Source organism: Ichthyophthirius multifiliis (genome assembly GCF_000220395.1).
Source record: "Ichthyophthirius multifiliis unplaced genomic scaffold scaff_1120509251448, whole genome shotgun sequence".
In the NCBI taxonomy this organism is placed as follows: Eukaryota; Ciliophora; class Oligohymenophorea; order Hymenostomatida; genus Ichthyophthirius; species Ichthyophthirius multifiliis.
The window spans coordinates 7,486-34,837 of NW_004085866.1; the positions used below are offsets into that span (position 1 = coordinate 7,486).

The following is a 27,352-nucleotide window of genomic DNA, read 5'->3' on the forward strand; positions in this document are numbered from 1 at the left end:
CACATTTTATACAATTACTAAATTTACTACTGCATTCTTAACAAATTTTATATTTTAAATTTTATATATACATAAAATCTTAAATAAAGCCATCCATACATTTTAAACACATTCCATTTTAGCTACATAATGTGCATCCTTAATTGCATTTATTATCCTCTTCATTAACTTTAATGCATAAATCTTCGTAATCATAATATTCATACCCAGGAGAACATTTTAAGCAAATATTTGGAGTGCAAGAACTACAATTACTGAATTTAATAGTACACTTAAGACATTTTATAGTTTTAATAGTTGGATTATCAACTGAATAATCATAAAAACCATCTTAACATTCTGAGCATTTTCCTAATTCAGAAAATTTATTACAACCCTCAGTGTATTATATTTCAGTGTTATCACTTCCTTCTTAAGAAAATGGTGCACATTATTTTTTAGTTGAATTTAATTAATATCCATTCATACATTTAATACATTAATGATAATCGCAGGATTGACAATAAGGATAATTATAAGCGCAATGTAAACAAGTTTTACTCTTATAATATAGATAATAACCATCATAGCATTCACTGCAACCAATATAATTACATTTTTTACAATTTCGAGTACATTCTAAGCATTTTTTTCTATAATCAGAATAATAATTATTTTCAGAGCATTCATCTACACAAATATCGTCAATACTTACTAATTTACTTCCTTCACAAACAAAACATTATGTTAATTTATTAGGATTACACAAAGAACAAGGTGACTAACACAAAGTGCATTTATAATCTAAAGTTAATCTAAATCCATTATTAGTATCACATTGAGAACAGGTGTTAGGATTATCTTATTAAAGACATCCTAAGGAATTCTTCTCACAAACTTAATTTTCTTAGTTATTGAAAAATCCGAAAGGACATTAACTTAAACAATTATCCTCATAATAAAAAAAGCCAACTAAACAAGATATACACAAAAGTTAATTATTTTTTTAACAAATTTTACAATTTCCTTAACAAATATCGGACCATCTATATTCACAAATGTCTAAAGTTTAATTATAAAAGTATCCTTAATTTTCATTACATTTATCTACACATCTATTTTATTACAATAATGTCGTAAACTAACATCTAGTGCACTCATTAGCTGATGGTCCTGTACATTTAGAACAAGTATTATGACATGGTTCACGTTTTTCAGCCATTCCAAATAAACCTAAAGGACAATCTGATTTGCAAGTATTATCTGGATTCAAAAATTTGCCTATAGGACATGAGTCTTCTACACACATTTCATTATCGACTACCCCGGAGCATTTTATAGAACAATCAACTCCTCCGAATCCGGCTTAGCAGATACATTGACTGTTTACACAAAATCCTCTACTGGAACAGAAATTTGGACATAAATAGGTTTAATTACAGAATCTTTCATAATTTTAAGGGCATGTAATTTAACCATAAGCTTTTTCGCCACTCGAGTCTATGTCTTTTTTCTTATTTTTTTCATTTTTTCCACATAAAGCACTTACATTAATTTCAGGGAAAATAACAGATATTTCAGAAGCATCGGGGGAACATTTGTATTGGTGACATCTAAATTAACTATAACTATCTATCGAATTTAATTTTTTAGCTGTGGATTAGAAACATTTACTTTGAACTGAATAATATGATAATTTATTCGATTCCTAATTTTAATCATATTATGATCTTTCAATATAAGGATTTATACACAAATTATTTGGATATAAATACATAATATTACAATCGTCTCCTTAATTTATCATTTAGCTACTACCGATTCCATCATATTCAAATGTACATTACTCTATATCAATTTATTTAGAATATTCAGGGTATTCAATTGTGCTTTAGCAAGCGTTTTCTAAGAAATCGCAACCTTTTCCTTTTCCCCATAATATATTATTTGCCATATTTTCATTTACTTCAGGATAAAAGCCTGTGTCTTTCAAAAGAGCAATTGTAAATACAGAAAGAACACTATTAGATACTTCGTTTCCAGTCATAATTTCATTATGAATTACAGTATTTTCCCAGTGATAACTATAAAAACCTGTAGTATCCTAATTTTCAAGTTACATTCCTTCAGCTGTAGGACAATTATAATATTTTCTAGTTACTTCTGCTACATTTTTAGAAATTAAAATAGAAGTTTATCTTCCTCTGTAAATTTTTGTTTTTAACAATTTATCTTTATAGTTAGTTCCATAAGGTTTTCCAGTATCAGGATCTATCCAATATTTCATTGCGTAAACTGAGAAACCGAGTATATGAAAAATTTCATGAATAGTTGTTTCCAAATCTCTCTTAAATATTATCGGATTATTAATTTTACTCAAATTGTATATATTAAATTAAATTCTTCCGAAAATAGGTCTGGTGAATCCTCCATCACCAACTGCACAATAAATTGCATTTGCAATTTAATTATCAGCTTAATTATTAAAAATAATGTATATGTGTAAATCTGAATTAGGAATCCCTATTGTTTAATCATTTTAAGGAATTTAAGCCCCAAAACAGTTTTTAGAAAACCCTTACGGGAAAATGTTATTTCCTATTAATGGGTATACTTTCAAAAGTCTTTAGAAATAAAGCTTGGATGCTTCGATAATATTTATTAAGTAGTCTTTTTATTATTCTGTTATATCTGAACCTGCTTATTTTATAATGGTATAATCTGTAGTTATTCTTATAGGTTATGCTTTTATACCTGTTTAAAGAATACGTTAATTATAATTTTATTTTTCCATATTTTAGTAAGTTTCATACATTTTTTCATAGTGATCTTGTATTTACTTACTTTTATGACTACATTTACGGTGTGAATGGATAAATTTAGCTAATATTAAGATACAAATATATATTAATTTTTTAAACATTATTTTTTATTTATATTATATTAAATAATAAATATAATTTTTATTTAATTGAATATTATACTTCTTTTTTTTATAATTATTATAAAAGATATTTTTTTTGAGGATGTTTTATAGTTTAAAAATAAATATTTATAATTTAAATTTTAAACTATTATATTATCTTTTTAATTAATAAAATTTTATATAGAAATATTTTAAATAAATATTTATTTAAAATATTTTTTAAGAAGATAATAATATAAACAAAAATAATTTATACATATTATATGAATAATATCTTATAAATATAAATAATTCATAATATATTATTTATATATTATTGTTTATTAATATTTTATTATTTTAAATATATATATTTATATTTATAAATATAGATATATAAATATTTATATATATATTTATATTTCTAATTGTTAATTAATATCATTATAGAATTTTATTTAAATAAATATAATAATATTTAATAGTATTTTTATGAATCAAATATAAATTTTATTTAATAATTTACTTTAAAATATTTTTTTTAATTATTAAATAAATTTATTATTTTTAATTTTAACATTTTAAAAATTAATTTATTTCTAAAATAATTTTATTATATTTAATTTTATTTTTATTTTAAAAAATTAAAATTTTATTTTATACATTATATAATTTGTCTATATATAAAATTTTTAAAATATCTTTTATATAATAATTTTATTATTCTAAAAATATTATGTTTTCTAATGTTCTAAGACTTTCTTTTTTTTATATTTAATTTTTATTTTTTAGTTATATTTATTTTTAGTAAAATAAATTTAAATATTAATATATAATTTTTTATAAACTTAAGATATAAATATTTTATAATCAAAACATGAATCATTTTTTATGAATATAATATATTTATTTTTTTATATGAATAAAAAAATTAAATGTTAAATTTAAAATAATATTATTTTAATTTTTAATATATATTTGATATATTTTTTTTATTTAATTATAAAATTTTAAAGTATAAATTTTTTTTTTATTTATATTATATTAAATAATAAATATAATTTTATTTAATTGAATATTATACTTCTTTTTTTATAATTATTAAAATTATATATATTTAAAAAATATTTATTAATTTAATAATGAAAATGAAATTTTATAATTTTAAATTATAATATTATTATATATATTATATTATAAAATATTTTTTAAAATTTAGTCTTTTAAAATATTATTTTAAGAAAAAAAAATTATAAAACAAAAATGATTTATAGATATTATATAAAATAAACATAAAAAAATAATATATATAATTTATAATATTGTATATATGCTATTATTTATTTATATATTATAAATAAATATATATATATTTTTTTAATATTTACTTTGTAAATTTTTATTTAAATAATATAAAATGATATATATTATTTTAATGAATTAAATATAAATTATATATTAAAATTTACAATAATTTTATATATATATTTATAAAATATTTAGTCTTTTATATATTTAAATAAATTTATTATTTTTAATTTTAATTTTTTATAAATTAATTATTTTTATTTTTTAAAAAAGTTATTTTATTTTTAATTTTATTAAAAAAAATTATAAATATTTGTATTTTTTTTTAGATTTTATAATTTTGGCCATTTAAAAAAATAAAAAATAAATATTTATTTATAATAATTTTATTATTCTAAAAATATTATATTTTCTAATGTTCTAAGATATCTTTTTTTCATATTTAATTTTTTTTTTTTATATTTATCTTTAGCAAAAAAGATAATTTTTATGTTTTCAAAAATTTAAGATATATATTTTAATAATCAAAAGATGAATCATTTTAAATGAATATAAAATATTTTTATTTTATAAAATAAATAAAAAAATTAAATGTTAAATAAAATTCTTTTTAATTATTTATTATATATTTGATATATTTTTTTTTATTTAATTTAAAAAATTTTAAAATATAAAAAAAGTTTAAAAAAAATAAAAATAATAAAAATAAAATTTATAAAAAATAATTATAAATATTATTTGCATCCTATTAATATTATATTATATTATTAAACAATTAAACTTTAATATAATTAATATTTATAATTAAAATTAATATAGTTATGTAAAAAATTATATTAATAAAATATATATATATATATAATAATTAATTTAAAATAATTATTTAAAATTACACAAATAAAATTTATATATATTAAAATATTTATTTCATATTTTTTGTCCTAATAATAGCAATGATATTAAATTAAACAAATAATAAAGAAAAAAATATTTAATAGCTATTCTATAATTAATCATCCTTGAGCCTAAAGTAAATATTTATAGGACTTTATTAATTCGCATTTATTTTAAGACTTATTTAATAAATATACACTAATAAATTAACTGCAACTACTCTCCATACATTTTTTATAATTACTCTATTTATTAATACAATTAATACTTAAGGTAATTTCATTATTGTTCAAATCATCATAAAACATCTTAAAATATTAAACATTCGCCAGGTTTCCAGATTATGAAAATATATCTATACCCAATTTCAAGAAAAATTATTATTTTTATCTTTAGAAGTTATTTCTATTTTTTAGACATATTAGAATAGAATCTGGTCTTATATTTGGTATAAATACTTTCAGTACATATTTAAAAATAAATTAACTTACTTCTATAATTTATTCATATTTTGTTTCTATTTTAGTCTAAATTTTTATAAAGCCAACTTTACAACTTATTTAATATTTATTATTTTTTGCATTCATAATTTAAATCAATTCTAGTATATAAATCTATAGAAGATATTTTTAGCAACATTTTTGATAATAATTTTATAAATATTTTGTATATTAAATTTAGGCATTCATAATTACATGTATTTTAAGTATTTATATACCAAATTTTATTATAGAATAGAATTTATCTATATATCTTATATTAGTATTATAATTACAATAATTTATAATGCTAATAATTTTTTCTTATATTTTAAAGAATTAAATTATAGTTATATATAGATTATTTTCATATAAATTTTCTGTATTTATTTATATTTTTATTAATTAAATTGGAATTTATAATTTATATAATATTTATTTTTTAAATTAATATTTTGTTTATAAAAAATTCAAATAAATTATTATTTATTATATATAATTTTTTGTATAATATATGTTAACAATAATTTATATGAATATATTTTAAAAATAAATTATTTACAAATATATTTCAAGTTCTAAATTAAAAAAATATAATTATTAATTTTTAAAATTAATCTTATAAATATGTAATAATTTTTTGTATTATTAGCCCCTATTTATTTTTTAACTTATCCTCTATTTTATTTTATAAATAAAAATTATTTTCTTGTTTTTTACATATTTTTTGTTTTTATATTCTTTTTATTTTAATTAGTCATCAGCAATTCTTTTTATTAAGCAGCAGGCAGTTATTAATTTTATATATTCAAAAATCAATAAATATAAGTTTTTTTTAAAATTTTATTCATTTTTAAATTTTTTATTGTTTCATTTATCCTTTTTTTAAGAAAACTAGACGTAATTCTTTCTTTTAATTAATTTTTTTCTATTAAGAGATAAATTAGAAATCTAAAAAAAATATCTTATTCTCCTTTATATTATTTTTCCTCATCTTTTTTCTTTCTTTCTCTTCATTTTTCTTCACTCAGTTCTTACTTTTTTAATTTATTTTTCTCTTAAGGCTGCTTTTTTATACCTCTTAATCTTTCAAATATGTAATCTAAAGCATATTTATAAGTATTACTCTCCTCAGCTGGAGATTCTATAATTTTTTGATTTTTCCCTTCTGACACCTTCATCATTAAATTTAAGTTTATCCACTTATCTTTCGTCTTAATGTTCTTTTTACTTCTTTACCTCTTCCAATATCGTAAAACTTAAATTATTTATCTTGTTTATTTTATACTTTAGCTTAGGCTTTTATTATAATTCTGTTCCTTTCCATTTCAGTAAATTTTTCTCATCCAATGTATTAAATACACTATTATTTATTTAATATTCTAAATTTTCTCTTTTATTTTTCTTTTATCTCTTATTTTTTGCATATATTTTCTCTATTCTTCTTATTTTTTTATTTGTTCAAAAATTATTTATCCATTTTTTTTTTTTTCAGATATTTGGGTTTAAATAATTTTCTAATTATCAAATAGCTTAAAAATTGCATATTATCTAAAAGAGGTTCTTAAATACTTTTAATCAGATAATCTTTCATAAACATATATTATTATATTAATAAATAATTTACACTAATTTATCATTTAAAACTATTTTATATACTAAATCAAATTTTTTTAGATGTTTTTATGTATATCAAATATAATAATATTAATGAAAATATATTAATATAAGATAAAGTAATCTTATTATATGTAAAAAAAAAAAAAATGTAAAATATATATAAAATTTAAATTAATGATAAATTAAGACTAATTCAATAAATAAAAAAAATATATATATATAATAAAATTAAAGTATAAATTTTAAAAAAAAACATATATAAAAAAATAATTCTTTTAAAGAAAAAAATAAATTATATAAAAAATTATATTAAAAAAATATTAAATTGATAAATAATAAATATATATAACTAAAAAAAAGTAAAATTTATACATATTATAAAAAAGATATATAAATATATAAAAAAATAAATATATAAATATATATATATATAAATATATAAATTTATATATATTTATTAATTAATTTAATAAATAATTTTTTAATTTTATTTTTTCTATTAATTAATTTCATTTGTTTTTTTTTATAATTTTTTTAACGTTTTATATAATCATAATAAACAATCATAAATGCTTTTTTATTTAAATAAATTTAATTTTCAATTTTTTTTTTTTTATAATATTTATGTCGATTCTTAATTATTTTTATTTTATTTATAAATACATATATTTATATATAATTAATAATTTTTATATTTTTTTATTTTTTCATTTATTATTTGTATTATATTTTTTGATCTTCTACTATATATTTTTTAATAATTTTTTTTTTTTTTTTAATTTTGAATTAAAATTTACTTAATTTACTAAATTATTATATTTTGAATTTAAATTTAATATTTTATTAAATCATTATCATTTAACATAGTTATTAAATATTTATTTTTATTTTCTGAAATTTTTATATAATATATACTTTATTTAATATTAATTTATTTATTATTAATATAGTAAATTATTAATTTAACACAAAATCTTATAAATTTTTATAAAGACAAATAATATTAATTTTTTTTCTAATATATAAATAATCTTTATTATTTAAAATAAATAAATATGGATTTATTTATTTTAGCTTTATATATAGGACATTTTACCATAAACTCTGCAAACTCAGCAATTGCTCCATTTTTCCCCCAAAGAGCTATACAATACGGCATATCTGAATCCTTAATAGGAGTAATATTCGCCATACATCCCTTTGGAAATTTCATATGTACAATAATACTTGGAAAAAATTTATAAATAGGCCATAATCGTAAAAAATTTACATTATTAGGTATATTACTAACCGGAATAGGAATTTTAATTTTTGCGTTTGTATTTTAAATTGAAGATTATTATTTATTTTTATTTACAACTTTATTTTCTAGAATAATATTAGGAATCGTAAAAAAAAAAAAAATCGTAAAAAAAAAAAAAAAAAGGGTTAATCATTATTCTGTACTCCCGCATTCGCATACATACCCATAGTATACAAAGACAATTTTGAACAAATATTCGCCTATATGGAAAGTGCTGGTGCAATCGGTTCAATGATGGGTCCTATTTTAGGCAGTTTATTATTAAAAATGTACGGTTACAGTACTCCGTTTGTTTTTTTTTTCATCATATGTATAACTCTGACTCCTTTATTAAATATATTAATCCCTGACATAAAACCAGATAATTAATTATTATAAAATGAATAAGAAAATGTCGAAGAAAATGACGAAGAATATTAAATAAATTATACCAAATTATTCAAAAGTAAATACCTTTTAATGAATTATATAATAATATTTTTACCTACATGTGGTTTATTATACTTAGATCCTACTATGGGTATATATTTTTCTCAAAACTACTCCCTAGACGATTTTTAAATAGGAATATTATTTACGATTAATACACTAATATATATATTATTTACACCTTATGGTGCTTAATAGATTAAAAAATATTCAAAATATGAGTCTTTATTATTATCAGGGTCTATAATAATGGGTATAAGCTTCATTTTTTTAGGTCCTGATCCATACACTGGTTTTGCAAAAAATATGTATTGTGTAATTTTCGCTAATATTTCTATAGGAATTGCTTGTATCCTTATTTATATTCCTGCTTTGCCACAATTTTATAAAATTATTAAATTCTAATACCCATAAGATAATGATACTATGATTGGGGACATCTCCAGTGCCTTATTTAATACTAGTTATGCTTTAGGAGAGTTCGCAGGACCTCTTCTAGGTGGTTTTTTTGCTGATTATTTATCATTTCCAAGAGCTTCAAGTCTTTTTGGAATTGTGATGTTATTTTTTGCTGCTTTTTATTATAAAAATGCTATGAAAGGGGACGATGTGCATTATGATTCGGAATAAAATATTTCTTTGGAATAAAAATCTATTATTTATGAATAATAAATGCATTTAATAGACCATATAAGTTTTAGGACTATTAAAATTAAGTCTAATTAGAAAACTATGTATACACCAATTGTGGAAAGTAAGAAAAAATACGTTCCGAAATATTATACACCAATATTGGATAGTAAAGGAGGTGAAAATAAAGAGTTTAAATCCGAATTTATTATTATTACTAAGAAAAAAGGAAAAAAATAAAAAAACTAAAATTAAGAACTATAGAATTTTTAAGACTCCATTTAAAATAAAGACTCCGTTTAATAAGAAGACTTATCGATTTTTAATAATAATTAAAAAAATTATATAGATAATAAGTAATTTAATATATAAGAAAGTAATAATAATTAAGAATAACTTAATAAATAAAAAAACATATTATGAATAAAATACTATTTTATTTTTCTGTATTTATATTTTTTTTTTATTAATATATATATATATGATATTTATTAATAGAATTTTTTCATTTATAAATATTCTTTATCGAAAAAATTCATACAATTTAATTATTTATTTCTTCTTAAACTTCCTTTTTAATTTGTTCATAAATTTTTTTTGAAACCAAAACAATAATTAAAATAAGAATTATACTAACTAAAAGCATTACACTTTCGAAAACAAAAAGTAGTTTATTTTAAGGAAATTGCGAGTTTTTGTAAATTTCGGAAAACGAATTTAACTATGCTCCTGATAAAACTGCGATTCCTGAATAAAAAGTGCCCCATAAAAAAGCAGGGATTAAAAATTCTTATATGCTTAAATTAATAATCGGAGATCCAAAATTAATAATAAATAAAGGGGTTAATAATGAGCATCTTAATATATTTGATATTGTATAAGGATATTTATTTACAGCTCTCTATATTATAATAAAATGCTCATTATCCTATAAAAATTATATCAAAAATTATTTAAGTAAATATTTAGATACTATAAAGCATAATATTTCACCCAATATTTTAGAAATAACAGCAAAAAACAAATTTGTAGGAAAAATAAAAGTAAATCCTAAACATAGTTCGAAAATAACATAAGGAAAACTTAAAAATATTAATAAAATTCCATATAAAATTATCTCTATAGACTTTGCTAAAGTAAGAATTTTCATATTTTCAAAAAAACTTATTACTTTTAGTTTTACTGATGTATTGAACATAAAAAATAAAAAAGCACCTATTATTATTAAAAAAGGAATTATTGTTATAAAATATGAGAACCATTTAAATGCATTTTTATAATTAGATTCTTGATTAGATTATTAGAGTTTTTTGGTATTTTATTACATCTTTTTATTTATTTTTTTATATTTAATTTATATAATTTTTCACATAATTATTTAATTTTGTCATATTATTAATTTTATATTATTTATTATTTATTTATTAAATAAATATTAATAATTTTACTTTTAATAAATATAATTTAATTTTATATTTTAAACCAAATTTATATTTAAGCTAAAATTAACATTAAATAAAATATTTTGATTATTATTGATTAGTTATAATATTTATATCTTAATTTTAAATAAATAAATTTATTTTTTGATAAATATATTAATCATATATTTAATAAATTAAGTACAAATTATTTTATTATTGTCTAATTAATAAAAAAATACAAATTTTACTAAAAATATTTTTATATAAAGTCTTATTTAAATGAATATATAAGAAAAAATACTTATTAAATTTAAATGATAGTTAATAAAATTATAATTTTGTGATATTTTTTTCTTTGTATATTTATAAATAAAAAATATAATTTTATATTTATAAATAAACTTATTAATATTATTAAAAATTATTATTAAATATTAAGATTATATTATTAATTTTTATTTTAATCTAATTATTTTTATAATATATTTTTTTAACAATTTGAAAATTAATGTTTAGATTGTATGATTTTATTATCATTTTTATTTTTAAAATTTTTGTTAATTTATAAAACTTTTAATTAATTTAATTACGATATAATATCTTTATTATTCATTTTTTATCATTAAAAATTTAGTTAGATTTTTAGTTTAAATATTTATAAGAAAATATAAAAACACTAATTATTTATATTAGTAAATATAATATTTTAAGAAAAAGTTTTATATAAAATAAATAATAATTATATGTATAATATAATTAATATATAAAATAAAATATAATATAAAATTATAGAAAATCATAAAGCTGTATTTGTTATGAATAATAAAATTAAATTAAATAAGAAAAATTAAAATAAAAAAAATCTAAAAATGTTATTAAAATATCTTAAAAAATTTAATTTTAATTAAAATATTCTAATATAATTTTAAACTATTAATTTTTTTTTTTTAATATAAGAAATTTTAATATTAATTATATATCTCTAAAATGTATTAAAATATTATGCAATATAGTTTTTTTTAAAAAATTAATCTACAAATATAAAATATTAATTTTCATTAATAAATATTAAAGTTAATATATTTATATATAATAATGAATAACTTAAATATTTATATTCGAAAATGGTTTGAAATTCTATTTTTAAAATCTAAATAAATCAAAAGATCGTTATTCATAATAATTATGAATACATTAAAATTATAATTATTATTATTTTTAAATTTTAAATTATTAATTAAAATATAAATTTTTATATTCAAAAAATTTTTAAAATTTAAATTATTATTATATTAAAATTTTCATTAATAACAAAAAAAAAATGATTATTTAATGAAACAATATATCTTACCTTTTAATAAAATAATTATTTATTATTATTATTTTAAAAATATTAACTTAAAAAATAAAAGAAATTAGTTAAAGCAATAAATTATTAAAATAAATATTATAAAAAAAAATTGAGAGAAAGAGGGAAGTATTAATTTTAATTTTCTTCATAAAAAATACTAATCACATTATAAATCTAAAAAAAAAATATATACATAAAAATAAAATATAAATAATACTACATTTAAAATATAAAAATAATTAATAATATAAAATAATATAAATTTATTTTTATACTTAATTTTCTAAAAATGATAATTTTTTTTTTTTTTCTTATTCTAATATTTAAAAAATAGTAAATCAAATAAAAAAAAAAAAAAAAAATTATACACATTTGCAAATATTTATTTTTTAAAGTAAAAAAAAAAAAAACAAGAAAAAAATAAAATAAAAACAAAACAAAACAATTTTTTTTTTTTTTTTTTTAAATGATAAATATTCTAGATATGTAATAAAGTAAGTTAATAAATATTATATGTGAAGAAATGCAAACAAAATAATAATATATATTTAATATAGACGCATCATAGCCCTAAAATAATAATATATAAAAAACCTTATATAATTTAATCTAAGAAAATTAAATCTTAAATGTATTTTTAAATAATTCAGAAATATTTTACAATGGAAACTATTAAGGCAAATTTCCATCATATGAACTAAAGCAAAAAAATCTATAAATAAATTTATCTCAAATAGAATAAATAATATTATAATTTGCAAAGCAAAACCAAATATCATCTATTTCTAATTTCGATAAATATAATATTTTTAAATAAAGTTATTTATTATATGAGTCTAATTTTAATTTAAAATCAAAAGAAATCCTAGAACAATTATAAATACCTAAAATAAATAAAATCAATAGAAACATTATCATTCAATCTTCTCAAAATCAATAGGAATTAAAAGAAATTAATAATGAAAATCTAATAAATATATAAAAATCTCTTAATATTTCATCCGATAGCTCATTTATATCTAAAAAATATGATCTTTTAAATTAAAATAATAATAATTATTGCTTTAATAATGAGCAGAATAGCTTAAATAATTATCTTCTTTAAAATATCAATAAATAGGCATTATTTTCTACGATAGATTAAAATTAATTAAAATTATAATCGAACTCATTTTCATTAAAATAGAAATAGAAAAGAATATATGGAAAAACATTAAATAAAATTGGTAAAAATTATTGTGAAGAAACAAAGAATTTATTCAGTACAACAATTTCAAAATTAATATAATATTTAAGAGATCATGGAGTTATTCTAAATGAAAATCAAGAAAAAATAAATTCTTTGACTTTATTTAAATAATATCTAGTTGATATTAACGAAGATTAAGAACTTCTTTAAAAAGTATAAAATATAAGCTAGAAATTTTTCTAATATTAGTTTATGATTAACAATTTAAATCATAAAAATATATAAACATGTTTTATTAATATTAAATATAGAGGAGATTTTTAAGTTTTTATTAATAATTATGAAAAATGTAATAGCATTAAATAAATTCATTAATATATAAATAAATGATAAATATATCACACACACACAAAAAATATATTTATTTTATTATTTTCTTTACAAAATATATAAAAAAATATATATATATATATATAATATTATTTTTTCTTTATATATATTTATATATTAGTTATTATTTATAATTTATTAAAAGAATTTTTTCATTTTTTTTTTCATTTAATACTTTTATGATAGCTATTATATTATTTTTTAATTATAGCAAAATTTTATTAATAATAAGATTTGTATTTTTTTTATATTATTATTATTATTCTCTACATGTTCTTACTATTCTATTATTTATATTATTTTTTTTCTAATTATTATCTAAATTAAATCTTAATTAATCTTAATTAATCTAATTACCTTTTCTAATGATGAATTAATTTAAAGTTTAATTAAATCTATAATTGAAATTATCAATTAAATTTTAAAATTAAACATTTTTAAAATCTTAAAGCAAATCATTTTTCATAGAAAATTAAGATGAACTTTTTATTTTAAATAAACATTAACTATTTTATTTTTTTTATTTATCACTCAACACATGTACCTTTTAATTATTATTTTAACGAAAAATATCATCTAATTAACCAGATTAACATAACTTTATATGACTATTATTAATATTTTTTATATTAATTTTATTTTCTAATAAATCATATTTCGGATTTTTTTAATTTATTCGCTTTAATAATATTATTTTCTTTTTTTTATGAACAAATATTTTATTTGTTTTATATTTAAATAGCCTATTTTTTTATATAAATTTCGCAATTTTATTAAAATTCATTGCTTTTTTTATTAACTAAAACAGGATTATTTTATTCTTTCATATACTAATTTCTGGTAGTTGATTATTATTCATATTATTCTTTTAATTAATTAATTCTATTTTTTGTTTAAAATGTTTGACTTTTTTTACATGTGATTGTTGATGGTATTTCTTATTATATTGACATTTTTTTTAAAAAAATTATGTGTTATTTTATTATAGCACTTGGAAATATTTAATTTATAAAATTTAGTTTTTTCCTATTTATCCTGTTTGAGTACAATAACAACTTCTTCTTCGAAAAAGATCCTTTTTTTATTTTTATATTTCATAAAGACTTTTTTTCAATCTTTCTGTAGGACTTGTTTATTCTTTTTTTTATATATATATATTATATTTATTTACATTTTTTTATTTTACTTTTAATAATATAGTAATTTATAGGATTCGCATTTTAGGATAAAAAATATTATTCTTTATATTATTTAATTGAAAGGGAATTTTATGTTTAATATTTTTAAAAATTTTTTGTTCTCTTTTCTTATTTCGATCTACTATTATATTTATTTTAATATCTCTAATTTATGATAAAATTATTTTTTGTATGTTATATTTGTTTTTTTTTTTTACAATTAAATTTATAACTAAATTACTATTGCTAAGTTTATATTTATTAATTCTAAAAGTTTCTATTTTAAATTAAAAATTATTGAATTTATTATTACATTTTTGAGTATTAATTTTATAATATTTTTTTTATTTTATTTTTAATTTAGTCGCTTATTATTATTTTTAAATATATCAATTTTTTATTAATAAATAATTTAATATTAATTTTAAATCTTTAATTTAATTCAAAAAATAATTAATGATTATTTAATTAAATGATTAAAAATATTTTAATAAAATATTATATATAAAGATTTTCAAGTATATGATTAAAACTTAAAATTATTATATAAAATTGTCTTTATATAATAATCATATAATTGTTAATAAATCAAATTTATGTAATATAAATATATTTTATAAATTATGTAATTATTTTAAATATTTATTAAACTTTTTGAATATTATATTTATAATTATAAATTTGTTAAAATATATAATTTAAAATAATAAATATATGTTTTTATATAAATATATAAAAAATTAAAACCAAATATTAATTAAATAAAAAATAATTTTAATATAAAAAATATATTTTATATAATTATAAAAAGATTTTTTACTTTTATAACTTAATTAGTATTTTTAAACAAAATGCAAAATAAAAAATATTTTATTCTTAATATTCTAATAATTACAAGAGTTTGTCTATATTAAAAATTTTAATATTGTAAATAATAAATTATAATTTATATATATATTTTTAAAATAATAAATATAAAACAATTATAATTTAATAAAAAAAACAAAAATTTAAAGTTATAATCTAAGAAAAATATATTATTATATAAATTAATGTATATTAAATATAAATATTATTAAAATTATTACTTATATTAATTAAAAAATAAATTACATTTTTATTTAATATATTTATTACAAATTTGGTGGAAAAAGTAAATTTAATTTTCTTTATAAATGTTATAGTAAAATATTATAATTTTTGTTTATAATTTAAATTTAATTTGAGTATTATATATATATTTAAATTGTATATAAATAGGTTAATAAAAGTAGAAATTTTTAGAATAAATATATTTATAAAATAAATAAGATTAAATATATTATAACAAAATATTATAATTATTAATAATAATATTATATATATTTTTAACTAATTGTTATTTTATACATATAAATATTATTTTATGTTTTAAAAAATATAATTATTTTATTACATTATATTTTTTATATTAAAATAAAAAAATACTATGAAATTTAATAAAATTAGATAACATTATTAATGAATTCAGAAAATATAAAATGTTAAGAAAAAAATGTTAATTTTTTAGATTTAATAATATAATAATATAAATAAATATATGAAATTTAAAAAAATGTAAAATGTATTATATATATAAAATATATATATATATATATATATATATATTTTTATATATATATATATATTATTTTTTTTTTTAATTTTTTTTTAATATATTTAATTTATTATCTTTTAATTATTCATTTATAAATTACACATATTTTTTTATTATTATTATTTTTAATTATCCTCATATTTTTATTATATTATTATTTTCTTAAAATATTTTCAATAATTTTTAATATTTATTACATCAATTTTTTAATAAATAAAATTAAATGAATATAGATAAAACTCATTGTTTGTAAAAATAAAGATAATAAAAAATATTTAAAATTTTGTTTTTACTATTATCCATTATTTTTTGGGCTATATTAATAATATATGCTATAATAAATATATTCAGTTATTAAATTTAATCATTTATATATATCAATTAAAAAAAAAAAATCTTAAACATATAAAAGTTGTTTGGACTACAAATGAAATCAATGGTTCTGAAACAATAGACACGATTTATTATGCACATGATACATCGGATTTAGAATGGACAAATATAACTAATTATATTTATGTTATAGTTTTAATAATTCTTATATTTTTAAGTAAAAAATATTTTAATAATCAATTTTTAATATATATTATATAGTTTTATATATTTAATTTTTATTTAAAAAAAAATATATATTATAAAAATATTGAGTTACATCAAGAAAAATAAATGAATTAAATACTTTATGTATAATTTATATTACTTTTGGATTTTGTTTTGGTTTTCTTATATTTAGAATGAAATTTATTTATACATTCCTAATTGCTATAATAAATTATATTATGACACAATTAACTATAAAATACAAAAATTTATTTTTTCCAATTATGTAAATATATTTATAAATTTTTAAATATTTTTTTATATATAAGGATAATATTAAATATGTTCTTTATAAATTTCATATATATATTAAATGGTTTACCATTTAATTTTATAACACAAGAAATATTTTTTTTCGATTTAAAATCAGTATATATATGGCACATAGTAGTATATTATACAATATTAAGATCCTTAAGCTTTAGTTTTGATTTTTTTTTTAATTATTATAAACTTTATTAAATAAATTTACAAAAGCATTTAAGTCTTTGCAAAGAATGTACTTATATATAAAAATGTTAAAATTTAAGAATAAATTAACTTTAAGAAATAAATGATTATAATATTAAATTTTATTTAACTTATTTATTTTATATTCCTCTATTTTATAGGGGACCTATAATTACATATAATGATTTTGTTAATTAAAGAAAAAATACTAAGACATTTATTAACTAAAAAAATCTATTTAGAGAATTTCTAAAATTAATATTATATTACTTTTTAGTTGAATTAATTAATATTTCTATATATCCAACTGCCTTTATTCTTCATGAATAAAATTTATATATATGGAAAAGAAAGCTCTTTGGTTTTGAAATTTTAGTGATTTTAATCTCTTATATATGTTATAAATGGACAAAATTAGTTTTTTATTGGAAACTTGGCACCTTTGTCTCACTATTAGATAATATAAAAACAACTGATAACGTAGGAAAATGTATTTTTTCATGTATAAGTTTATCTGAAATTATATAAAATTACGAAAAAAGTTATTATTAATGGATCCTAAGGTATGTTTATATTCCTTTAGGGGGAAGAAAAACTTAATTTATTAATATTTTTCTAATTATGTCGATTTATATTATAATTAATGAAATGACAAATAAAACATTTTATTGGTCTTTAATTGTATCTATAATTTTTTGTATTGAATAAATTATAAGAAAAAAATTTACTTAAAAAAATGTATTTATAATAAATATAAATAATATATATAAATATATATATATATATATATATATATATATATTTATATATATATATATTATTCTAAGTATTTATAAAAATTTATATTTATAAATAATTTTTAAGGTAAATAATTTTGTTATTGGCATTTTTTGTTCGCTTTAATTGAGTTCATTCTTGTTTATAACTGTTTGGGCTTTTATTCCTAATTCTAATGTTTTAAAAATTTCTTTGGAAAGATTTAAAGTTAGCATATTGAAAAGTAAAATATTATATAAATTAGTTTTTATTTTTTTATTTATTTTTCTTAAAAGTTATTTTAGCTTCTTTTTGTGTGTTTTTTGGTATTTTTTTTTAAGTTATGTTTTAAATTTATAGAAGATAAGATTTTAGTTATTTAAAAATATAAGAAAATAATAACAATATAGAAGATAATCAAAAAAATATTGTTTAACTTAATAATAATATTAAAGTTATATGAAATAAAAAAATTAAATTAATATCAAATAATATTATTATATTTTTTTTTAAAAATAATAATTAACTATATATCTATATTAGAAATATACCAATCAAAGTTTATTAGTGTCCTTATTATTTAAAATTTTATTAATGTCTAATTATATATTACTCTTAAATTATTAATCAGAAAGTAGTATATTATTGTCTGAAACCTTATTTCTATTTCTTTATTATTAATAATTATATCCTTGACCATTAATAATATTTTAAATAAGTTAATCTTATTCAATATTATATCCTATTTTTTTCTCCTAACTTTCTTTTTCTTTCTATTCTTTTAAAATCCTACTTACTAAATTATCGATTTCATTATTATTTTTTTATTATTGACCACAAACATTTTAACCTGAATGAAATTCTTATAATTTAATATTGTTATTTTCCTATTATTAATTATTGTATTAAAAATAGTCAGGACTTTATGTAAACATATAATTATTATTATTATTATTATTGATATTTTTAAATTTAATATAGTCAATTTAATCAATATAATTTTAATTTTTAGGTTATTTTTTACTATCTTCAAACGATATTTTACTATTTTCTTCATCTTAATTATTATTTAATAATAGTTTAGATTAATAATTTATAATTTTATCTTTTTCATCATTTTTATTATTACTTTTTTTAGAATAAATTGAATAATCTCTAATTGAATCTTAAATTTAGTCTTTTTTTAAAAAAAATGTCGAATGTTATTTATCAGAATTTTCCATATTTTTATTGCCTTTTAGAAATTCACAAATCTCACTTTTTATTAAATTTAAAAATTATATTCTTTTTTCTTCAAAAGATTTTTTCATACTTTTTATATTAGATATTTCGTTTAAATTATTTAATAACTTTATTTAACTTATTTATATTCTTTTTAATGGTGAATCTATCTCCTCTGTATTAAAAATAGGATAATCAGTCAAATTCTCCATTTTGATACTTGTTTGATAATTATATTGGATATTTTTTTCTTTTGCAATATTTATTTTATTCACATAACTTTATATTTAGGATTAAGTAATGTCCTTTTAATCTAGTTTTTGTTTAAATTAGTTCCATTCTTTTTATATTATATCTTTTGGTTCGATTATTACATCTAAAATTTTCTCGAAAAAAGTTTTAAATGATTGAATTAATATAATAAAATCAGACATTATTTTTATTTTTGTTAAAATATTTTTTTTTTTATAAATAATTAATAAATGAATATTTTTGTTAGAAAAACTATTTATATTTTTTTATTTATAAAAAAAAAAAAAGGAAGATTCTATTTTTTAATTAAAAAATAAAAAATGATTTTAAAAATACAAATATTAGTTATTTATTTCATTTTGGATTATATTTAATTTTATGTTTAAATATTTTTTTAATTATATAAGAACCATAATTATTATAATTTTTATTTATAGGAGGTAACTTTTAAATATTATTATTTATATTAGATTAATTATTTTTTTAAGGTTTTATTACTTGACAATTTATTTAAATAGACTAACTTCTTTTTTATTAATATTCATTATCCATGTTTAAATTTATAATTTCAAAATTTTCGATATTATCATCTTTTTTTTAAAAAAAATAAATAAATAAATAAAATAATATATATAAAAATATATTTACATATATATAATTACTTTTTTAAAAATCATTTTATTTTTATTTAATATAAATAGAATTATTATAATTTTAGATATTTAAGTTATTTTTTTTAACCAATTCTACTTTTATTTTATTTTGTTAAGAATTTTACAAACTAACATTATTTTATTTTTATTATATTTTTTATAAAAAACATTTATCTATAATAATTTTATTATTAATAATATTCTAAAACTAATTAATATTAGATTATTATATTTCCATTGAATAACATCTATTTTCTCTTATATATTATTTCTTTTTTAATAAAAAAGGTTTAAAAACACTAAAAAAATCTTCTAATTTTTAACTTTTTTTATTAATAATATCTTCATCTTTATTCCTTTTTATTAATAAATCTTAAACTTTATTTTAAATAAAATAAAACTATAATATTTATCCACAAAGTGGTCTTTATTAAAAATCTACATTTAAAAGTTTTTAAATAAAGTAACTTAAATTGAAACTATAATGATTAGGAATAGGTTCATAGATACCTTTTTAAATCTAAAATTAATAAAAATATATAATAATATCTATATATATATATATAGTTATAATTACTTTTTTATTTAATTCTTCCATATCATTACCTCTAAAAGGTGGTTTTAAAGCACACATTTCATAAATAATGCATCCTAGACTCCAAATATCACTTTTATAATCATATGGTTAATTATTCCATATTTCTGGTGAGGAATAATATGGTGTACCTGCTTAAGTATATAAAAATCCATTAGATGTAATTTTTTTTGACAGATTAAGGTCTCCTAGCATAATTCTTTAATTATTTTTATGAATAAAAATATTAGCTGGTTTTAAATCTCTATGTAGAATATTTTAATCATGTAGAATTTTCAGTCCAAAGACAATTTAAATTGAATAATTCCAAATAATTTTTTCATCTAAAAATTATTTTTTATTTCTAAATTATTTTATTTTATTTTACAAATCTCCTCCTTCTGCCAATTCCATTAAAATATATAAAAAATCCTCTTTTTTTTCATAAAAAGCCTCTTTATAATTAATAATATTTTAGTGTTAAATTTAAGCCAAAAAACGTACTTCATTTATAACATTTTTCTTTTCTTTTTCTTATAATTTACCTATTTTTACTTTTTTCATTGCATATACTGAATTATCGTTTTTTCTCCTTACTTTATATACATTACTAAATGCTCCAGAGCCTAATTTTTATAAAATATCGAAATCTTATAATATATTGTCATTATTATTAATAAAAAAATTCATATTTTTCTTTTTTTTTTTACTGTTAAAATAATAAAATTTTATTAAAAAATTATTAATCTATACTTTTTTTTTATAAATATATATATATATATATATATATATATATATATATATATATTTTTAGAATTTTTATATTCTTATATTATTTTTATATATACTTAATAGTACTTATTTCATTAAATTTTTTATCCATATTTTATATTTAATCGACATTCATTTCCTGTTTTAAACTCTTTTAATATGCTAATTACAATAAATACCAAATTATAATCTATAATATAAGAATGTCTATAAATACACAAGATATAAGCATATAATTAGGGAATATCAAGTTCAATAATTTATGACTGATAATGGTTTAATAATTTACAAAAAGCTAAATGAATAAATTAAAGACTATAAATTATATTTATTATTACAAAAAAAAACTAAAAAATAAAAATATATATATATATGTTTTTATTTCTTTCAATTATTATTTAAAAAATTAAAAAAAGAGAAATTTTCTTTATTATAAGAAATGTTTTCTAATTAATTTAATTTATTTAATTTTTCTTCATTTTTATAAATATATTCTTCTACATTAAATTTATTATTATTATCTTCATATTTTTTTTTATTTTTTTAGACATATAAATCTCTTTAATCAAATAATTATTCATATTAAAACTTATCTTTTAAATTCTAAAAAAACTCTATATTATCCAATACTTTATCTTAAAAAAAATCCCTCTTTTTCTCTTCTTTCCCATTTTTAAAAAGCTCTTCATCATTTTTATCATCAAATCTTCCTTATAATTTTGAGTTCCCGAAAAAAATATCATTCTTATCTGTCAAAACAAAAGCATTATATAACTCCCTTTACCTAATTTCATCATAAATCTATGTTTTTTTTAATTCGTTTTATAATTAAAGGACTTCATATTCAGCCTAAACTCTTCTCTAATTTGCCATTTACATTTGCATCTTCATACTAAGAATCTGTTCGCCAAAAGAATTAGTTTATTTATACATATCATTTCTCAAAGACATTAATTCATTTTAAATAGACTCCTTTACAGTTTTAGTGATTTCTAGAGGAAGTTCACGAACTAATCTATGTTCTATTTAAATCAAATTATTTTCATTTTTTCCTTTGTTTCTTCTATTATTTCTATCATTATTAAATATTAGATCATCTTATTTTTTTTATAAAAAAGAGTTCTATTATTACTACTATTATAAAAAAGAGTTCTGTTATTACTACTATTATAAAAATTATTATTTCGTGTATTCTTCTTGAATTTTCTACCTTTAATCCATTTCTTGCCTTTCTCTATATATGCCAAAATCTAATAAATTTCTTTCTCGTTAATATTAAAGTTCATTTTATTCTAAGTATATTTTTTTTCGTCAAGTTATTAAGGATGATCTTTTTCAAATGAAATATGATATTATATTTTATTAACATAATTTTCATTCTAATCTATAAAATTTTAAGAACTTTACTTATTATATAAATAATTATATATTTATATTTATATATATATATATATATATATATATTTATATAATATATATATATATATATTCATATATATATTTTTATCATTATAATTTAAAATATATATTTTTATATTATTTATTTATTTTATAATTCAACTTTTTATCTTATATTAAAAAGCTAACTTTCTTTATAAATATTTTAATTTTAATTGTTATTTTTTGTACTTAATGGATTTCCATATTTATCAATTTCTAATTTTTCTTTATTTTATTAATTAATTTACATTTACTTATCTTTTTTTATAATTTCTTGTAATAATTATTCTTTTTTCGGTTCTTTTTGCTAATTTATCATTTCATTATTTTCTAATTTTTTATTTTTTTATTAATATTTATTTTCATCTTTATATTCCTGAAAATTTCCTTATTATTAATTATTATATATAGTCTATTAATTATTCGGTGTTGCTTGTTTATAATTCTAAATTATTTACGGAGTTTTTTAAGAATAATTTTATGCGTTTATATATTGTGTATTTGATTATGTATAATTTGTTTAAGGAATTCTCATTTAAGAAAATTAATTTAAACCCATTTAACCAAATTGAGAAAGTGGATTTTAAGAAGTCATTACTTTTTTAATAATTTTTTTTTTGTTATAAAATAAAATAAAAATTATGCTTTTTTTTACTATGTTAATTATTTTTTTTATTTGAATATTTCAATATTATTTTTATATGAATTTTTTTTTAATATATTAAAATTTTAAGTTTAAATTTTTTTTTAAAAAAAAGAAAATAATTTAATAGTAAAGACACATATTGTAAAAAGTATAAAAAAAAAGACTTTAATATTAAATTATATATATATATATATATAATTAAATTTATTTTTTTCTTATTTTTTATTTAGTTTTAATAATATTTTTTGTTATTTTCAAACTTTTTATACTTTTAATAATCTTTTCTTTTTTAAAATTGTATAATTTACATTTTATTATAATTCCCTTTTTATAAAAAATTAGTTTTTTTTTAAAAAAAAATTGAAATATAAAAAAAAAAACCATAAATTTTCATCATCATTATAATTTTTAAGTTTAAAATATTATTTTCCTTCCTCAATTTTTTCCCCACAAAAAAATGAATCAATACTAATTTTAAAAGCATCATCTAACGAAATAAACAAAAAAATTTAAAATAAAAAAAAAAGACTATAAACAAATATAAATATACCAATCATTCTCGGAATTAACTATTTTAAAAGTAAACTGGACTCTTCAATACATGGATTGGTATTAACTTCAATAAGCCATGGATTTAATTATTAATCTATAATAAAGTCATAACCAAATATCTCAAATTAATTCCCTTTAAAATTATTATTAATACCACTAATTTTATTTTTAACCGCATCAATACTAAAACATATAATTTCTTTTATTTTTCCCAAAATTTCTTTTCTAAAATTAATCCCAGCAACCTATTCCAATTAATCATAAGAAAGTTAATTTCCTTATTCAAATCTTGAGTATCTTTAGTCTGTTTTCTAAACTGCATTATTCGTTAAATGGATAATTAAATCATTTAATTATTAAGTCTAATATTTTTCACTAGAAGTTCTTATATAGCCTTCTTTAAAAATATAAATTTATAAATTATTTTAATTATTATTCTTTTTTTCGTTTTATTTATTATCAACTACCATTACCCAAATTCTAATATCGAATTTCCTTTCTTTTATTAATAATGGTTATTCAATGTATTTCTATATAACGAATTTTTTCTACATGTATTTATCACCGTATTTTTTAAATATATCCAATAAATCCTTAGCAGTGTTAAAAAGTAAAATTCCACTTCCTCGATTAAAATCTGTAGGCTTCAAAATCCAAATGTTTTGACCTTAATAAAGACTCTAATGATACCTGGGTTGACAAAAGCCAATTTTTTATTGTTTTCGGTGTACTTTTGAGGATATATAGATTATTTTTAGTTATAGCTTTACAGTAGAAGTCTTAATTATTCTATATATAACATTTCTTATGAAGGTTATTCTGTTAAATATATTTTTTAATAATGATAAATGTGTTTATATATAAATATATGTAAATATATTTAAATATATATATATATATGTATATTTATTAAAAATTCAATTCGAAAAAATGAATGATGGACTTTGTTTTATTGATATAATGTTTTTTATAAAAATACAGATTAAATAAATAGATATATATATATTTACATGATTTCGATAAAAAGTAGCTTAAAAATTCTTCCATATCATTATAAAAAGTAGGACTATCACTATTTATACAATAAGTTAAAGGAGTAATATCATAGACATACATTTGGTGAAATTTCGAATAGTTTTCGATATTCTTTAAGAGGTTATTTTTTGTTGTTAGTTATTAATGGAATTCAAAATGGTTAACAAAAGTGTTATTTATTTTTTAAAATTTAATTTATTAACTTAAAGATTGCCATTGAAATTATATTTATTGTCCTTGTGTATATTCGGACCAGTTTTTGCGTGTTTACATTACTTTTTATATTATTTAAGAATTATTTCCTTTGCCAATTTTATACTTTTTATTATTTATTTTATTATTATTATTTTTGTTTATATTATTACTTTAAATTAGTTTTTCTTTTATGAGGATTATTATTGTTATATTTTCTGTTGAAATTGATGTTTTTTATTTTAAATTATTTCTTTATCTAAATTTGTAGATGTATATCTATATCCATATAAAGTTTCTAGATTTTTTTTTTTTATATATATAAATATATATATATATATATATATATATTATTGTTCAATTTTTTTTTGTTTACTCCTAAAAGGAAAACTATACTAAATTTTTTATATTTCAAAACTTTTTACTTCTTAACTTTTAATATTTATATTTAAAAAATAAAAATATTATTTTAAAGTTTTTGTTTATTTGTTTTTTATTTACTTTTTATATGATATATTTGTAGAAAATTAATTTAAATATTTAGCATTTTACAATTCTGATAATTTAACTATTTTTCTTTGTTATTTCTTGGTTTAATTTTTATTTTTTTACTATTTTATAGTGATTTTTATAACCTAATTTAAGTAGGTTTAGCTGTTTATGACTTTTATTTTAAAAGCATTTTTTAATTTTTTTAACAAATAAATAATTAATAACTTTTGAATAAAATTTAATAAAAAAAATTGTTTTAATGAAAATAATTTATTTTAATAATAAAAAAAATTAAAATAAAACACATTTATTTTTTTTAATATAAATATAAAGTATTTAATTAATTTTTCTCTTAAGTAATATTTTCTCAAAAAAAATATATATTATTAATTAAAATGCAAAAATAATTAGATAATTTAATATTAAACAAAATAAAATAATATAAAAAATAAAAGATATATAATTATTAAATACACAAAAATAAATAAAAAAATAAAAAAAAATAATAACAATAGTTAATAACTAAATTTAAAATTAAAATAAAAATAAAAATATGTATATATATAAATATATAAATATATAAATATATATAATTATAATTATATTCATATTTATATATATAAATATATATAATATGAATATTCAAAATAATCTATATACTTTTATTTTTATTTTTAAATGTAATTTTTTACTAACAATACATTGATGTCTTTTCTACAAATTAATATGCCATTTCTAAAGTAAAAATTTAATTAAAATATAAAATAAAAAAAAACTTTTATTAAGTGAAATTTCATTTAAATAATATTTTATTATATAGAAAAGATATTTTTTATAAAAAAAATTATTAACAATAATAGGATATTATTAAAAAATAAAATTAATTATTTATTTATAATAAAAAAAGTTAAAGTAAAAGACATTAAAATATAACAATAACAAAATTATCATTTTTTTCGAAATTTATAATATTAACTCAATAAGAGTATAAAATTAACCATTA

At 15.1% G+C, this 27,352-nt stretch overlaps 4 protein-coding genes across 4 annotated transcripts, besides 55 other annotated features; 1 reads left to right on the forward strand and 3 right to left on the reverse strand. All coding sequences in view use genetic code 6, as the record gives it.

Annotated features, from left to right (window-relative positions):
• Positions 1-462: 462 nt before the first annotated feature.
• Positions 463-2,794, reverse strand: IMG5_206250 (leishmanolysin family protein, putative; the record flags this gene model as incomplete). The annotated part of the gene is made up of 5 exons (XM_004023712.1): positions 463-632; positions 745-876; positions 919-1,041; positions 1,081-1,592; positions 1,755-2,794. 5 exons carry the CDS (start codon positions 2,792-2,794, stop codon positions 463-465), a joined length of 1,977 nt encoding a protein of 658 aa, XP_004023761.1.
• A 284-nt stretch (positions 2,795-3,078) lies between these two features.
• Positions 3,079-3,124: a microsatellite.
• A 78-nt stretch (positions 3,125-3,202) lies between these two features.
• Positions 3,203-3,306: a microsatellite.
• Positions 3,208-3,262: a microsatellite.
• Positions 3,232-3,307: a microsatellite.
• Positions 3,249-3,306: a microsatellite.
• A 105-nt stretch (positions 3,308-3,412) lies between the features above and the next one.
• Positions 3,413-3,461: a microsatellite.
• Positions 3,462-3,703: 242 nt separating this feature from the next.
• Positions 3,704-3,754: a microsatellite.
• A 116-nt stretch (positions 3,755-3,870) lies between these two features.
• Positions 3,871-3,949: a microsatellite.
• A 108-nt stretch (positions 3,950-4,057) lies between these two features.
• Positions 4,058-4,124: a microsatellite.
• A 287-nt stretch (positions 4,125-4,411) lies between these two features.
• Positions 4,412-4,456: a microsatellite.
• Positions 4,422-4,478: a microsatellite.
• Positions 4,430-4,479: a microsatellite.
• A 399-nt stretch (positions 4,480-4,878) lies between these two features.
• Positions 4,879-4,913: a microsatellite.
• Positions 4,914-5,052: 139 nt separating this feature from the next.
• Positions 5,053-5,082: a microsatellite.
• Positions 5,083-7,466: 2,384 nt separating this feature from the next.
• Positions 7,467-7,534: a microsatellite.
• Positions 7,475-7,510: a microsatellite.
• Positions 7,535-7,557: 23 nt separating the features above from the next.
• Positions 7,558-7,638: a microsatellite.
• Positions 7,572-7,639: a microsatellite.
• Positions 7,640-8,240: 601 nt separating this feature from the next.
• Positions 8,241-9,729, forward strand: IMG5_206260 (major facilitator superfamily protein, putative; the record flags this gene model as incomplete). The annotated part of the gene is made up of 4 exons (XM_004023713.1): positions 8,241-8,504; positions 8,612-8,768; positions 9,156-9,416; positions 9,635-9,729. 4 exons carry the CDS (start codon positions 8,241-8,243, stop codon positions 9,727-9,729), a joined length of 777 nt encoding a protein of 258 aa, XP_004023762.1.
• Positions 8,570-8,607: a microsatellite.
• Positions 9,730-11,690: 1,961 nt separating the features above from the next.
• Positions 11,691-11,744: a microsatellite.
• Positions 11,703-11,743: a microsatellite.
• Positions 11,706-11,758: a microsatellite.
• Positions 11,759-11,801: 43 nt separating this feature from the next.
• Positions 11,802-11,840: a microsatellite.
• Positions 11,841-12,185: 345 nt separating this feature from the next.
• Positions 12,186-12,288: a microsatellite.
• Positions 12,289-12,504: 216 nt separating this feature from the next.
• Positions 12,505-12,588: a microsatellite.
• Positions 12,545-12,584: a microsatellite.
• Positions 12,589-12,718: 130 nt separating the features above from the next.
• Positions 12,719-12,767: a microsatellite.
• Positions 12,768-13,870: 1,103 nt separating this feature from the next.
• Positions 13,871-13,910: a microsatellite.
• Positions 13,911-13,968: 58 nt separating this feature from the next.
• Positions 13,969-14,040: a microsatellite.
• Positions 14,041-14,207: 167 nt separating this feature from the next.
• Positions 14,208-14,257: a microsatellite.
• Positions 14,218-14,257: a microsatellite.
• Positions 14,258-15,836: 1,579 nt separating this feature from the next.
• Positions 15,837-15,880: a microsatellite.
• Positions 15,881-16,381: 501 nt separating this feature from the next.
• Positions 16,382-16,445: a microsatellite.
• A 241-nt stretch (positions 16,446-16,686) lies between these two features.
• Positions 16,687-16,746: a microsatellite.
• Positions 16,747-16,795: 49 nt separating this feature from the next.
• Positions 16,796-16,876: a microsatellite.
• Positions 16,819-16,876: a microsatellite.
• Positions 16,877-18,516: 1,640 nt separating this feature from the next.
• Positions 18,517-18,583: a microsatellite.
• Positions 18,584-18,592: 9 nt separating this feature from the next.
• Positions 18,593-18,624: a microsatellite.
• A 336-nt stretch (positions 18,625-18,960) lies between these two features.
• Positions 18,961-19,021: a microsatellite.
• Positions 19,022-19,775: 754 nt separating this feature from the next.
• Positions 19,776-21,635, reverse strand: IMG5_206270 (protein kinase domain protein; the record flags this gene model as incomplete). The annotated part of the gene is made up of 4 exons (XM_004023714.1): positions 19,776-19,778; positions 21,090-21,167; positions 21,225-21,441; positions 21,610-21,635. 4 exons carry the CDS (start codon positions 21,633-21,635, stop codon positions 19,776-19,778), a joined length of 324 nt encoding a protein of 107 aa, XP_004023763.1.
• Positions 20,180-20,216: a microsatellite.
• Positions 20,974-21,032: a microsatellite.
• A 347-nt stretch (positions 21,636-21,982) lies between the features above and the next one.
• Positions 21,983-22,029: a microsatellite.
• Positions 22,030-23,099: 1,070 nt separating this feature from the next.
• Positions 23,100-23,168: a microsatellite.
• A 235-nt stretch (positions 23,169-23,403) lies between these two features.
• Positions 23,404-23,493: a microsatellite.
• Positions 23,415-23,546: a microsatellite.
• Positions 23,416-23,536: a microsatellite.
• A 786-nt stretch (positions 23,547-24,332) lies between the features above and the next one.
• Positions 24,333-25,746, reverse strand: IMG5_206280 (tubulin-tyrosine ligase family protein, putative; the record flags this gene model as incomplete). Its single annotated transcript, XM_004023715.1, has 3 exons — positions 24,333-24,565; positions 24,629-25,449; positions 25,610-25,746. The coding sequence occupies 3 exons, from the start codon at positions 25,744-25,746 to the stop codon at positions 24,333-24,335; spliced, it is 1,191 nt and encodes a 396-aa protein (XP_004023764.1).
• Positions 25,486-25,530: a microsatellite.
• A 241-nt stretch (positions 25,747-25,987) lies between the features above and the next one.
• Positions 25,988-26,034: a microsatellite.
• Positions 26,035-26,171: 137 nt separating this feature from the next.
• Positions 26,172-26,208: a microsatellite.
• A 378-nt stretch (positions 26,209-26,586) lies between these two features.
• Positions 26,587-26,638: a microsatellite.
• A 47-nt stretch (positions 26,639-26,685) lies between these two features.
• Positions 26,686-26,718: a microsatellite.
• Positions 26,719-26,777: 59 nt separating this feature from the next.
• Positions 26,778-26,812: a microsatellite.
• A 76-nt stretch (positions 26,813-26,888) lies between these two features.
• Positions 26,889-26,985: a microsatellite.
• Positions 26,901-26,985: a microsatellite.
• A 168-nt stretch (positions 26,986-27,153) lies between these two features.
• Positions 27,154-27,193: a microsatellite.
• The last annotated feature ends 159 nt before the right edge of the window (positions 27,194-27,352 follow it).